This window comes from Amphiura filiformis, chromosome 5, assembly GCF_039555335.1.
Source record: "Amphiura filiformis chromosome 5, Afil_fr2py, whole genome shotgun sequence".
NCBI classification, from domain to species: Eukaryota; Metazoa; Echinodermata; class Ophiuroidea; order Amphilepidida; family Amphiuridae; genus Amphiura; species Amphiura filiformis.
The window spans coordinates 40,057,836-40,073,082 of NC_092632.1; the positions used below are offsets into that span (position 1 = coordinate 40,057,836).

Below are 15,247 nucleotides of genomic sequence, written 5' to 3' on the forward strand. Positions count from 1 at the left end.
CGCATACCACCTGAGGGAAATTAAGGGGCAAAAATGAAATGGATGACGGGCTGTCCCTAAAAACGAGGCTAACGGGACCATTATATATTGGAACTCCATTAGTTGCATGTCTTCACTATGGGAGGTTCCGGCCTTAGTCCTGCCGGGCTTGTGGGTCCGATGTGGGCCCAATATCGACATGAAAAACATCAAGGTCGCAAACACGGAAGGGCTGAGGCTGGAAACTCTCATGGTGATGACTTGCAACTAATGAAGTTCCGATAGAATAGCCCCGCAAGGCAAGAAAGCATATGGTCAGTTTAGAGCCATATGGAACTGACTATATTCGGTAGTTTAGTTTGGAGACTAGGTTGCTTAATATGATAATGATTTTTAGTTATATGTTTGATGAAATCATAGTGTTAAGAACCATAATCATATAGATTTAGAGATGCCTAGCAAATTATATTAATGGTTAAGACTGGCGAGCTATACAATGTGATATGTCCGATTTGTGAAACTACAGCGTATCAAAGAAAAATTCGTACACATTCAATTTTACCAACATGTAAACATCCAATCGTTGGCTTGTTCCAGATATGTGAATTGAACAATCTTGACGATTGATTTACTTTCTGCCGCGTTTGGCATGATATATAATATATAAATAATCAAAGAGAACATCTTCTGCCATCACATTTCTGCAAATCAGAGTAAACAATATTCAATTCTCACAAATGAAAATGTTTCAGGTTATTTTGCTAGATTCCTGCATATTGTCTTGAGTACATACCGTATACAAGGAAGTACACAAAGGACGATTTTTATTGTATTTGCTCCCAAAACAGTATATAATAAACCATATTGGGCACTATAGGTTACATACCACTAACGATACATGGAAATACGACGAGTAACTATTTGTTTGCATGGCATCTGAAAAGACTGCATTAAAATCGCTGAAATTGATCAAGTTATATAGCCAAAAAAATTACTTTTTAGGGTTTGATGCTTCAAAATGGTATATTTTCTCTCATATGACATTTTTGTTGTAATAGTACCAAAATTCATACGCACGGCTTCAGTTTTTAGTAAATATTCGCCCTACCATATTGTATCTTTCAGCTTCGAGGGCACACTGCCATTTTAAGGTGTTTACGGTTCAGTGCGTTAAAACAAGAAAAGTCTCAGGTCAACCTATGTTGAGTTTTTTATCATTTGGCATTTAAATAAAATAGTTTCACCTGATATTAGTGGCATTTATCTGTGAGAGTTCTGAATATGAGAAAATTCCACCCTAAATTAGCCATTTTCCCATTGAAACCCGTGTAATACATAATTAGTGTTATTTAACCTGTAGAGGTAACTGTTTAAACTTAAATAGATCTGCTCGGTACTTTAGAATCATTAAAAAAAAATTCCAACTTGATTCTAGAGCGTTGTTTCTTCCGACATTTAGCTCTAAATACACTTAAATGCCATTGTGTATTTGAACCTCTCCTCTTTCACGAAGTTGTGTCTCCAGCTGCAATAATTAAACAAAAACATATTTAGGCCTATAGCAGTAGTAGAAGGAAAACCTTGTGAATACAAATAAAACATTATTGAGCACTCTATTTAATCATTGTTAATGTTTAAAAAAAACCAAAAACCTGTTCTATATTTGTTTATGTGATTTCGATTTTGTGGTGTTATCATATCTCCTTCTTTTTTGTTATGTTTCACTTTATCTTCATTGTTCTCAAAGTCAACCCAAGTCAACCAAAGAAAGCCTGAAATACTTCACGCACAATCTGCTATAATGATAGACAAAGATAAAAAGACTAGTTTGCGTCTGACATCATCTGTCAATCAAACTCCGAGCACGGTTTGTTTACAAGTGTCGTGATGGTATGAGTTGCTGAACACGGCGGTAAAACCGCATACTGCAGTTACTGTCCGTTTTCCTATACACAATACACAGTGCTCTCACCATTGACGCGTGACCTCTACAAACAGTGTATGTTATAGGTATATGGGCATTGCCTAGTTAACATCACTGTGTGAAAAATAACCAGCCAATATTTAAACTATTCTCCAAACTTCTAGCAAATATATTTCTCTAACATGACCTAAAATTACAGCTAGGTTAGATGTTCAGAAGGGGTCGCACTTTCGTAGAATATGAGTGAGGGCAAAGCATAGCTAGCTCATAGCTTGGCAACTCCCCGTGTTAATTGAATGGAGATTTGACCGAAAAATATTGAGCTATATTGGTAACGGACCGCTCCGTTCTGAAGGATGCCACAAAAAACGGTACAAGCTACATTTAAACTATTCTATGAAATTCTAGAAAATATAGTTTTGTAACATGTCCTAAATTTTTAGCTAATTTAGGTGTTTGGAGAGGGTCGCACTTTTGTGTTTTAGGAAGGATATGTAAACGACAGATAACACCAAAAATATGAAGAAATTATTTCCAAACCGTGTTAAGTCAACAATCATTATGTTGCTCATTTTCAAGAATGCTGGTTTACAAAAGGCAGGCCATTGTCTCATTTCGTGAACAAAGGTACACACACACCGTAACACATACCATTGTTTCCTTTCGTTTCCTTTATAATCGGTTACCCAACTGAAGCTATAATACCAGCTTTATTGCGATATCGCACATGAAAACAGACACATGTGCACAACCAGAGAAGATCCGATTTAATCAGTTGAGCTGTTTCAATGAGTGTTATCTTGGTTTAATAGCTTTTAATGGGGTTTAAGTCCTGCAAAGGTCGAGATGAATTCTACTGTAGACATGACTGCATCATGGGGCGCCTTATTGTTAATTTTGCACCTTTTTACATACAAACCATCTCAAAAGTTAGGTCTTAATAGTAGGAAACTTTTTTTGGCGAAGGCACCATGTCCACAATGCCTAGAAAAGTTGCTTTTTGTCTTGTAAGTGTACGTATTTTTCGCCATTCACTGCTATTCCTTTTCTCCGATCGGCACCAGCCAGATGAATCGACCTTCCTTATACGCGCTATTAGCCAATCAAGGATCGTAGAGAATTTGATTGACAGTGACGTCAGACGCAAACTAGTCTTCTTATCTTTATCTTTCATTATAACAATAACACTCAGCTGTTATCCTGGCTGGTAAGTTCTTTCTTTTTTACACTAACTCATCTACATAAATCTGACGAATAATTGCGATACAGTGATTGACATAAATTAACTAACCTCTCTTACTTGGTCTTTCAGACTAACTATTGTCTGATTGAGATCTGACAATTGTGATGAATCCGTAATTTGTGTGTCACTCGTTGAAAGAGTAGATTTTGGCATGGTTGATATCGGCTCACCTTCAGGGTACTTGTAAACGGATATCATCTAAAATACAATACACACGATTTAAATGATAGCAAACTCGAACTAGTATGCCATTCTTTTCTAATCCACATTCTACGGATTATGCGGCAGTATAATACATCTTATATTTCATAATACATATTTTTGGCAAAAATGGTAGATACGTAGATAATTAGATATGTCGTATTAAACCCTGTGCATGTTAGTGTTTGTAACTCGATCGTTGTGTCCTTACAGTACCTCCGCCTTAATTTTAAAAAGTTTTCATTTTCACTTTACCACATACCGTAAAACCCCGTCTACAAGCATATAGTGTGCTTATGATGAAAGCTACATTAATCCAGTCGCCATTATGGAGTTTGAGCAAATAAATTACGGATCCAAGCATATACAAACAAGTATTATTTTAAGACCGATCAATTGTATTGGTATATTAACGCTTGCTTCGAATTAATTAAGCTTTTATAATAAAAAACACTATATATGCTTGTAGACGGGGATTTACGGTATATTGGTAACCTAAAGGCAGTAATGACCCAGATGTAGTTGTGTAAATTCTTAGGACGTCACCGTTTGGCTAACGGTGAAAGGCGATGAACTATTACATTATGTGTTTCTACCTGGTTTTGTAATGATAAAGACACATTTTTTTATATCGTCCAAAAATGGTGACTTTTATTTAGTATCGTACTAGAACTGACCATTGTCTATCACGTTTCCTTTTTCTTAGGGAAATGCTTCTACATTGCGAATTATGGCTGTTATTCCGAACAAAAAAATAAATGCAAAAAATATCTTACCTTTGGTAAAAATACTATTAACAACGTAATAGATGTACAGAATACGACGATGGATGATGTGAAGGTATGAAGTACTGCTGGATCATCTGCAACCAGGAAACTCACAGCCACTCCAACTATACACAGTATGGTGACGTTGTAGATACTAATTGCGATCAATTTACTGTCATTCAACGCTCCAATTTTCACCTGGAAATAGAAACAAAAGTCCGCTTATGTAGATATTTATATAGCGCTTGATGCCGTAAACAGCATCAAAGCGCTTTACATTTATTCCGCCATCATTAGAATATGTCGGAACCACGTTTGCTGGCTACAAATAGCGCAGGGTTCATTAGTACAACGATTGTAACTACCCATGAAATCTTCCCATTGCACCTGAGTGGGGTGAGGCAAGCGATGCAAAGCGCCTTGTCCAAGGGCACAACACGGTGGTGGATGGGGAACCCACGCAGATATGAGTCAAAGGCCGTAACCACTGAGCCACCGTGTCCTCTAATTATGATGTAGTTAAAACAAGTTAGCGCTTTAAACAAGTATAACTTAGAGACTTACAGAGTTGTGTTTGCTAGTTATTTGTTAATGATTTTTCAATATGAAACTGTTAATCTGTTAAGTGCTGAATAGGGTAAGTTTAAAAACAACAACAAAAACAAACATACGGATATATTTTATATTGTACAAAATTTGTCATATACCTTTCGTATCTCCCACGCCAGAAATGCACCAAATATCAGAAGCAACCCTTTGTACCCACAGAGTGTGAGCAGCCAATATAACATGTACGAGCAAGAGCATTCTTCTATATATCGCGATATACGTTGATTGGGCACTGCTGGATCATCCTGTTTGTATATATGACAATGGTACGTAATTAAAGTTACTGTTAACACCTTACTGGAGTCTTCTTCCCCCCTGCAATTCGGTACTTCTATATTCTTCACCATCTTCTTCTTCATCATCGTCTGCTTCATGATATTTTAATGTCATTTTACAAATGTATACCTCTTGTAAAGATGCAAACAAGATTTTAGATAAATAGCGCCATTAGTGTTTAACTTTGCTTAAAAAGAATACAGTTCTACATGCCATCAAACAACCGTGGGCTGCTACCAATATAATCTAACATAACATTCAACATGGAACCAATAAAGCCAATGTTTTAAAATCTCATACCTGAATGGGCAAATCTTGCACTTCTACACTCAATGGGTCCACTATTTGCCATATAGTTAGAACAGCCACATCGATGATTAACAGGATTAATACCAGCAAAAATAGATCTTTATCTGTAATAATCTAAATCATAATCAACACCAGATCTCATTAGAATTTTATTAAGCATGGTGACGGTTCGCAACACCTTGAGAATTGGGGGCCAGTTCGAATGACACACATGTATGAAGATCTTATTTCCAAACCGTGTTGAGTCCACGACCACATGTTTCTCATTTACTTGTGTGATACAATCACAATTACTTTGACAAGTTTGATATTAGCAACAATGAGTTGTACTATCAACAAGCCATTATTTACCATAACAATGCTGCATAACAATATGCAGACTATTGTTCTCATTTGGGAACCAAAGGCCTCACACAGTATTGTTACTATGCATCCATCCACTGTTTGCTTTGTAATGGTGCATCCAACTGAAATTATAATACCTACAACAACCCATTGCAATATCGCACAGGTAAATCAGAAACATGTGTTTATGGACTTACCACGTGTAGGAAATAAGCTCTTCATATATCGTTATGAATTCGACAGAGTGACGAATCGAGAATTTTGAGCAAATTGAGTTTTTGTATGCTTATGTTTCAGGTTATCTTTTATTTCCACCAAAAATTAATGGTAAATCTTACTCACCGACGTAGTTATTGAAATTTTGATTTGGACGAATCGCGCCTAGGCATGCTAAGTGCGAAAAATGAATTCGGCAGAGGGACGAATCGTATACTTAGCTGTACAACTCATGTTGATCTATAGTATTGTATAGCGGGAAACCCCGAATTTTCTATATTACATGTTATATACTAATATATTTGATACCAACGTATAGCTGTAGGTATCATCTATCCAGTGATACCAAAATAAGTACAAACATTCCCCACATTATATTGCTGTGGTTTAATAATGTGAGTGGGCGCCCGTGAAATTGGAAAATCCCGAAAAATCATGCGCAAAATATAGGCCAATATTGTTATTTTTGCTTTACAATCCTCGAGTTTTTGCTCAATATTACAGGGATGACTATTATATTTATAACTTATATAGCAAGTTAAGTCTACGTAGCCTTAGGACAATCAGTAATTTCTACACAAAAGCACCAAATCAAGAATGCGTGATATGGTTTACACGTAGTTGAATGCGTATTCGACCTCTCTCTGCGCAGTGGTAGAGACATTATGGATACAGCATAAAGCCGAATAGCTGTTAAAACGCGTTTTGAGGGATATATCGATTATTTCAGAACATGCAAATATTGCCAATAATTCGTGTACATTTACTTCTATAATATGCATTTCAAATGAGTGCTCACGAATGTTCTAAATTTTTAGAAGGAACAATGGAATGGTACCAAGATTTTCAAACGCCGTTTACTCATAACAGCAATTTTGCGTATTCGGCATGGCTTTGGGACTTGAGGGTGCAGTTAGTTTTCATAGACCTTCTCTTACTATTCGCTTAGCTGTCTTGAATGCTGTTACTTTATGTACACGCCAGGTTTTACTAAACATGGAACCAAATGCAAGAACAAATCCCACTGATAAAAACCACACACGGACCTGTAGAATGCAAAAAAGAAATAAGATAATAATGTACCAGATTTTGTCAATGCAACTATAAAGGCTCGGATAGCGACATTCTCGTGTAGATTTTTTAGAGCACATCAAACACACCAAAGTGCATTTTGAAACGAGGAATGTCCTTCTGATATCAAATAATTTAGATTTTTTGTTTTTGTAATTTGAGATATAGTACAAATTTTATGGCAAATCATTAAAAAATGACAATTTTTACATTTAACAGTCCTGGAAGCAAACTAAATAAATCTAATGATATGTACTTAAAGTGTATTTAGCTGGGATGAAAAGACATCCATCATATGAAAATCTTGACCTTTCGTATTGAAGATACTAAACAAAATTTAGGTCTTTTGGAAGAAAATGCATTATCTTCAATACAAATGGTCAAAACTTGAAATTGATGGTCGGCTTTTCCACCCAGTTACACATACTTTCAGTGTAAAACAAGAGCATAAATACAAGTATAAACAGCAATGTTATAAATATCTTAAACAGTTTTTAGTAGTATAATGATCGTAGTTAACGGATACACAATGCATCAATACAATGATACACAATACATTCAGGTTCATACCACACACAAATCCCCTCGTATTTCTTCCGAAGCTATTAAATGGCTGTCCACTCCAGCAGAAATGACGCTCAAATACACTAAGATACTTCCCACTAGAATAAGACTGTTCAAATTCGGACTTGACATTTTCATTGTCCTTCAAATAAACATAAAAACATTGATATCTGTGATGTGATCAGGCAAAATCAGTCGGAAGTCGGAAATATTGATTTTGAGATATTTTATATATAGCCAAACAAAGGAAATATTTTTTTTCTGTTTCTTATTATTTTGAAAACCCTTCAAGTGCTCATATCTTGGGAACGAATTGTCCAATTTGAATGGGGTTTTCTGCAAAATATAGCCTTGCAAATGCTTTATACATACACGTAGAAAAATGACTTCAGACTGATTTTGCTTGACATTTTAGAAATACAAGAAGTTTCAACAAATCAATTAACACTTTACTGAATGCTGTAATGAACACGACACCATCGATTATATTAACGGTAGTATAAAATGTGCACATGATTGATCGAAAAGAATCACAATGCATGTTATTGTTTGATACGAGCGGTAATTAATACGAGCGGTAATTGGTCTTTTTAAATCCATAAATGCCAGAAAAGTTCATTTCAATATCAGTAGCGACCTTTATAGCTGAAACGTTTATGGATGTTTATATCAGAAGATGAAAAGCAGAGGTTCAATGGAATCATCCCAATTATATTTATATATGCCATAATTTGCTCTTCTCCCACTTATTTGGTAGAGGATCGGATTAAAGAGTCGAATATCCCGGGTTCGAATCATGTTTATCCACTGCTTAATGCAACTTTTCAGGTAGAATCATTCTGGATCAATATATAATTTGATCAGCTCGTAATCGGCGGGAATTGTTAGGCTTTTAGCACTACGCCAAAAAGTAGACCCACGTTAAGAGTGATAGTTGACATGTCTGGTGTATATTGTGCGTGATAAATAAAGTAGATAAATTATAGGAGTTGAATTAATAATTTGTGATACTTCTGGCGAGATGTCAAAAGACAATTCTTGAAATAAAATATATTAATATTAATCCGCGATGTTATAAGGCCCGCCGATTACGAGCTGGTCAAACTTATAGACATTTGTCCTTTTTAATTGATATTAGAAGTGGTAATGATAACTTACTTTTGGATACGATATTTTATGTTGAAAACTAAAAACACGAGTGCTTCTAGCACTCCCAATGAAGCAATACTAGACATTACTATAAAGAGTTTCCGGTTTATTCCAAGATGTTGTCGAACGAGAGTAATAATTGGTATCGGTGTGTAATCCAATGGGATATGACCACCTAAAAGATTCAAATGAGATATACGCTCTTACGCTCTTATCTACTCTTACGTAGTAGTTAACTATGCACCTTATCCCTAAGTTGTGGTTAAGGTTTGACCCTTTTGTGGTTAAGAATTGACCACAATTTAGAGGTAAGGTGCATAGTTAAGGGGGTACTACACCCCTCGATAAATGTGTGTCTATTTTTCATTTTCTTACAAACCAATATAACAGTGGTAACAAAATTTATGTATATTATAGGGGCAAGGAATCCGATTACTACACTGGAATTTCAGCGACCCAAGGCATGCGGTTTGTTATTTATGATAAGAAATAAGGTACCGCTAGGATGTACCTCATTTCCTATCATATATACTGAACCGCTTGTCTTGAGTCACTGAAATTTCAGTGTATTAATTGGATTCCTTGCCCCAATAATATACATAACTTTTGTTACCAGTGTGTTATTATTTTTTGAGAAAAATTCAAAAATAGCCACAAATTTACCACATGGGTGTAGTACCCCCTTAAAATGATCCATTTTGACCACGTTGTTTTAAGAGTGTATCCACAGAATAATAGGGACATTAGAAAATATTAGTGTTTGAAACGGACTTGATCAACTTAAATCATTCACCTGAATTTAAACTGCACAATAATAGTAAAAAGTGCATGAATATGTGTTTTTCATATTAAATTAAACAGCTTTATTATAAAATGCAACACATTTCGAGGAAATAAATTTGAAAATAACTGTTTTGTTCCAAAATCAGCAGTTTATCCAAATTTAGTTTGATTCGTTATTTGTGCGGAGACCTGATTTTTTTTGCCTTTCTATATTACATATTCGTGCTAAAAGTTAATTTATGCCCTGTAGCGAATATGGGTCAACATTTAGAGCATACGTATTTTCTGAATAAAAAAAGCCTGCCCTATATCATGACATGTGTCTTGTAGCATTAATCAATGATTTTGTTTGTGCCTTATGAGCATTAATTAATTAACCTGATTACCTGGCCAAGTAACATTGGAGTACCACTTCAGCTGCAATTCTTCTTCATCACTAGGATCAAAAATTCCGATTTTCCTTTGAGCGAACTCTAAAATGTAACATTGATAAAATCGGGGTTTTTTGTTAATAGAATTGTGATTCAAAACTGCTTTTGTGTTTTATAGCCAATACGTTGGTTAAAATTGTGTTTACACCGGTGATTGACACAAATATTAGGATTAAAAAACACCTAACAAATCTAGCTGAGCCCAATTGGCTCAAGATTGGGGAAAATATTGGGTAAGAAAATGCCCAATATACTATCAGTGTGGTTTAACCCAAGATTCCTCAGTATAAAAAATATATATCACCTGGTTGTTTTCGGCATATAAATGGCATCCGTGAACGACAATTTCTAACACTCCATGAGCCCTGATTTAGCATATCCATAATCACACATTTCTCATCATTGTAATCATTAGGTAGGTCGCTTCCATCTGGAATCCACGAGACAACTTCTGAAGTCTCATCTTGCCAAACGTAAAGTCCATCTTCATTTTGGCGTAGTCCAATGAACCTTTTTACAATTATTTAAGATTGAAAGTTAAAGTTACTTAAAATGGAATGTGAAAGAATTGGAACCAAAAAAAATATTTCGAAGGTCTAGAACTAGAAAGCCTTAACTCACTTTTTAGCCATTTTGAGATTTTGGTACCAAAAAACAATTACCAGCACCCACAGATCCTCCCAATCATAAGACTTTAACCAATCAAACTTCATCTTGCAGATAGCACAATTCTACCAGATGACCATATCACTCATACCTGATGAAGTCCTCTGATTGTCAAACAAAAATCCAAAATTTTTATTTATTAAACAAACCTGATGAATCAAGGCGATGGACTGTGAATCTCAGGTCCCGGGTTCGAAAACTGAGTAGGTCCGGCTGGCTCTTTGTGTCCTTGAGCAAGGCACGTCACTCTACTTGCTTAGTGCTTCGAGGGCACTTTTCAATAAGCCGTCGATCCCGTGTACATGTATTTCTGACATAAATGCAGTGTGCAATGTGGAATAATTATATCCTCCCTCTTATTGTTCAAAGGAATCTCCTCAAGTTAATCGAGTCGGAACCTTCGGACTTGGGGAAAGCGCTCCAACACTACCTGCAAACTATGTCCCAATAAAGAAACCCTCCAGCACATTCTTAACATCTGTTCTACGTCCCACAACCAGGCTAGGCTTACTTGGCGGCACAGCTCCGTCCTGTCGACCATTTTGACCCAATTGCAGGCCGCTATTTCCCAAAATGTTATCTCTGGGGTTAAGATCTATGCCGACCTTTCTGGATGGACCATTGGCGGAGGCACCATTCCTCCCAATATTCTCACCACCAGCCAACGCCCTGACTTGGTTATCATAAATAACAACACTAAACGCATTCGGGTTGTCGAACTCACCATCCCTTTCGAAATGAACATTATCAAAGCGCATAGTAGAAAAATTGAGAGGTATGGATCTTTGATGAACGATCTTAAAATGTGTCCCGACATCAAAGCCGATCTGGTTTGTGTAAAAATTGGTGCCAGAGGGCTTATAACTTCTGAGAACACGGCCAGATTACGTTCCATATTTAAATTTCTCGGCGCCCAAAGTAACAAATCCGTGTTCAAATACATTTTTTTTTAAACTGTGCTTTTATGCAGCTATGCATTTTGGAACTCCAGACATGAACCTCTGTAGGAAGAGTGCCCCTACATCAAAACTTAGGTGCCTCTGTCTGGGTTTCCACATTGCATGCTTCCACTGTATTTTTATATATGGCATTGTTTATTGTGTATTTTATGCATGTCCTTTTAATGTTGTCTCGTCAAACCCTGTCTGAGTTAGGTTTTCCAGCTCGTGACCTGGGTTTATATGTGCCTTCTTTATTTGTTTTTTTTAAATAAAGATTGATTGATATATAAGAACGTCACAGGCTATTCGAAAAGAGCAAGACTTTGTGTGTTCGGTAAAATTTATTGAATCAAGTTGTAATTACTCCATGCAATTTTATTACTTGTTTTGGTTAATTTATTTATTCAAGTTGTAATAAACAAGTTCCTTAAATAAGAAAGCTCAACATTATGTAGATAACTTGAAAAATTCAAGTGGTGCTGATACTCATACACATAATTTTTCCCGATTCCAGAACAATACAGCATAAATTTTGATTGTAAATTTAATTTTTTTATCAAATGAAACATAGCTAATCATTTAGTTGCTTATTTCTGGAATTGAGAGGAATATTAATTTTGTAACCAACATTAAGAAAAAGGGTTTTTTAATGTCTGTAGTCTTTCTTTGATAACACTAATCATAACAATAGCAAAGAATGTTAATCCGGATGTGAATCTGCAAATGTTACTTTGTGACGTAGTGTTACTTACCATTCTGAAACATGTGAATTATTGAAAAGCTTAGTTCTAGTACTTTTTAATAGAAAGGTAAAATCTTCAATCCCATGTACAGATGTTAAAAATGCACTCATGTTTTGACAGTAAGCCGCTGCAGTATCAAATTCCTTGGGCTGGTTTACAAACATGAAGCAAGACCCATTATGATCAAACCATGACTCTTCGCACACCTCTGCATCAATAAAAGAAACAGTAAAGTTGAGAAATCATTCGATTGAACAATATTATATTTTATAATTTATGATGACACAAGAAAAGTAATGGTCTTGGAGAAACTTTGCATACAGCTTGAACGAAGGTAATTCATATCATGCTAATACGGCTAAGATATTCCGATTTCCAAAATATTGGCATCATCTAATTTGGTGTTGTCTTTACGTGAGTCAAGTAATTTATGTGAAATCATCCAAAAAGACACTTTAATGCGACAATATATTATTGCTAATCAAGTAAAAATAGATGAAAAGAGTGCAATATTTAATTGTTTTAACATTCCTTCTGCTGAAAATAATCTTTCAATACCACCTTTGTTCAGATTTTGGAAATACTGTAGACCACATGAGTATAAATTGTTCCACAAAATTTTGTAGACTGAGTGCATTCACATTTCATTGCAATACAATTTTGGTCCCCACATAATTGTCAACTGTTTTTTCCTAATGTGTGTTCTTTAAACAGCTTGGTACGCATGGTACGTGTTATTGTTATTACAAACAAAGAATTTGAATGCTTTTGTATTCCAATTTATAGTAGCTGTTTATCATATTGTTTTGCCGAAAGTGGCACAACAGTTTCTGAAAAATGTCATTTCTCACCAAAGAATGTTGAATATCTTACAGCTTAGTCTAGAAAAGGAAAGGTATCACATCTAGGGAAGAGACTAGGACCAAATCGATTGGTTTGTTTTTGTTGTTGATTTTATTTGGAGGGGGGCGGTGTTTTTGCATCATTTTTTTGGGGGCGCAAGCTGTATATGCAACGATATGATGGACGTGATACTGTCATTGTTTTTGTTTTGTTTGCAAAGGGTATGGAAAGAGAATAGTTACTTTGTATATAGAGTGAGCTTTATAATTTAACCATTAAAAATCTTTGAAATCCGTGTTGACGTGAATGACAAGACTCATCATACAAGACTAATTTATAAATAGACACGCGTCACGTGATTTCAACAGCAAAACATAAAACGATTAGCTGTTAATGTTTTCCCTAATGAAATGCAAATTTAACTGATGGAATTTTTGCAAAAATAATTACCTAACGAAGCAGCAAAAATACATTACTCAAACAGACGTTCAAAACAGAGAGAAAACGCATGTTCATGTACCTTGCAGTTGTGCAACAGCTACCAAACCAATTCGATCTCCATTTATGAAATTGACTGGACCCTGTATGGAGGTCAATTAAAGCCATATTGTAACATTTTCGATAAGAATTAGAATGTGTATTTTTTTCCCGAAAAATGTTAGTTTTTACTGTCAGATATGTCCTCTTTTAATTTTGGCCCAAACAGATGAGGCAATGCAAAGAAAATCGGAAAGTAATTCCAACGTATATGTAGCCAAATACGAGCTACTCCTTCAGACGTGAGCCGGGTCGTTTCTTCTGATATGTCATCAACGCCCCGCACGCCTTGTACGTACTGTGTTAGGTGCATAGCGTACGTGTTCGACTGATATTTCCATCGTAATAATAAACCGTCTGAACAAGACGGTCTTGATTTTTGCAGGGTATGTTAGTTTACTAAAGTACATTACAACCGTGTAAAAAACAGTATTTTGAAAAAATATTGAGGGCGTTCTTCTCACCAAATGTTATAATATGGCTTTAACTTTAGAATGATAATTAAACTTAATTAATGTCATTTTGATTATTGATATAATTACAGAAGCGTTTCAGGGTCTTGGAATATATAGAAACACAATTAGATTATTGAAATATAAATCGAGCCACGATTTCCGATACAAAACAATTTTATATCATACAGAGAATCCTTAGCACTGATGACCATTATTAATGCAGCTTCGCCGGATCGGGCCTACGTGCAAGAAACAGATGGTAATTTAGTAAATGATCCGCGCGTGCACCCTGTTGGTACAACAAAGATTTTGTTTCCTTTTAAAAAAATACGGGTGAAATAGTGAAATAAAATCCATAAAATAGTGCACTTTGAGTTTCTAAATCTGGATTTTCTTTTCTTATATAAAAAATAACCAAGTACATAACCAAGTACATACATATAAAAAAAACCTCAATTTCGCGGAAGAAACAACGTCTAGAGTACACAGCCGCGTTAAGTCAATAACTGCAATTAAATATCGATATTTTCTTTTCTTGTATTTATATAAAATATAACAAAGTACATACATATCAAAAAAGCTCAATTTCGCGAAAGAAACAACGTCTAGAGTACACAGCCGCGTTAAGTCAATAACTGCAATTAAATCTCGATATTCTGATTTGGTTTTTATTGTCTCCGATTTGATTTCTTACCGTTATACCTTCAAAGCTAGTTTGGTTTAAGATGCTTAGAAACATTTCTGTCATTTCCCTGTCATTGTACGTGAAATCTTCCAGACGTCGTGGCTTTCCATCTGAGAATATTTTTGTCTTTAATTCTTCCACACTCTTGTTAAACATCAATGCTACAGCCCAGGCAGCGTCGTACCCGAATGGATTGTAGTCATTCCAAGAACACTCGGCGTATTTAGGCCACGTTAGTTTATCCCGTATTATACGCACGTATTCGTCACTTGTCTGCTCGAATAAATTGATAATATTCGGTTATATTTTAAGAAATATTTCTCATATGATATGGTTGTATTTCTCAAAATAGCAACAGAACAGATTACTCAGAAGCGGATATACATGTACTTTAGCTACGGCACCATATGCAACGTTTATGGTGACATGACACTTGTATTGCTGAACGGTGGCTCTGAAAAGAGCTGTTACATATCATCAATATCGATAGGACCACAATTAAACCAGTAA

The 15,247-nt window shown here is 35.4% G+C and overlaps 1 protein-coding gene across 1 annotated transcript; it reads right to left on the reverse strand.

Annotated features, from left to right (window-relative positions):
* Positions 1-1,450: 1,450 nt before the first annotated feature.
* Positions 1,451-9,905, reverse strand: LOC140152188 (gamma-aminobutyric acid type B receptor subunit 2-like). Its single transcript, XM_072174488.1, has 9 exons — positions 9,823-9,905; positions 8,663-8,828; positions 7,511-7,646; positions 6,808-6,915; positions 5,300-5,422; positions 4,822-4,968; positions 4,124-4,312; positions 3,195-3,344; positions 1,451-1,504 (listed from the first exon to the last, which is right to left on the reverse strand). Exons 2-9 carry the CDS (start codon positions 8,737-8,739, stop codon positions 1,451-1,453), a joined length of 984 nt encoding a protein of 327 aa, XP_072030589.1. The 5' UTR covers positions 8,740-8,828; positions 9,823-9,905.
* Between the last annotated feature and the right edge of the window lie 5,342 nt (positions 9,906-15,247).

Coding starts and splice junctions, on each gene's coding strand:
- LOC140152188 (XM_072174488.1), bottom strand. CDS start 8,739: ATGTCTAGTATTGCTTCATTGGGAGTGCTAGAAGCACTCGTGTTTTTA. Junction 6,916..7,510: donor TACGAGGGGATTTGTGTGTG/GTATGAACCTGA, acceptor TGCATTCTACAG/GTCCGTGTGTGGTTTTTATC. Junction 4,313..4,821: donor TGGCGTGGGAGATACGAAAG/GTATATGACAAA, acceptor TTCTATTTCCAG/GTGAAAATTGGAGCGTTGAA.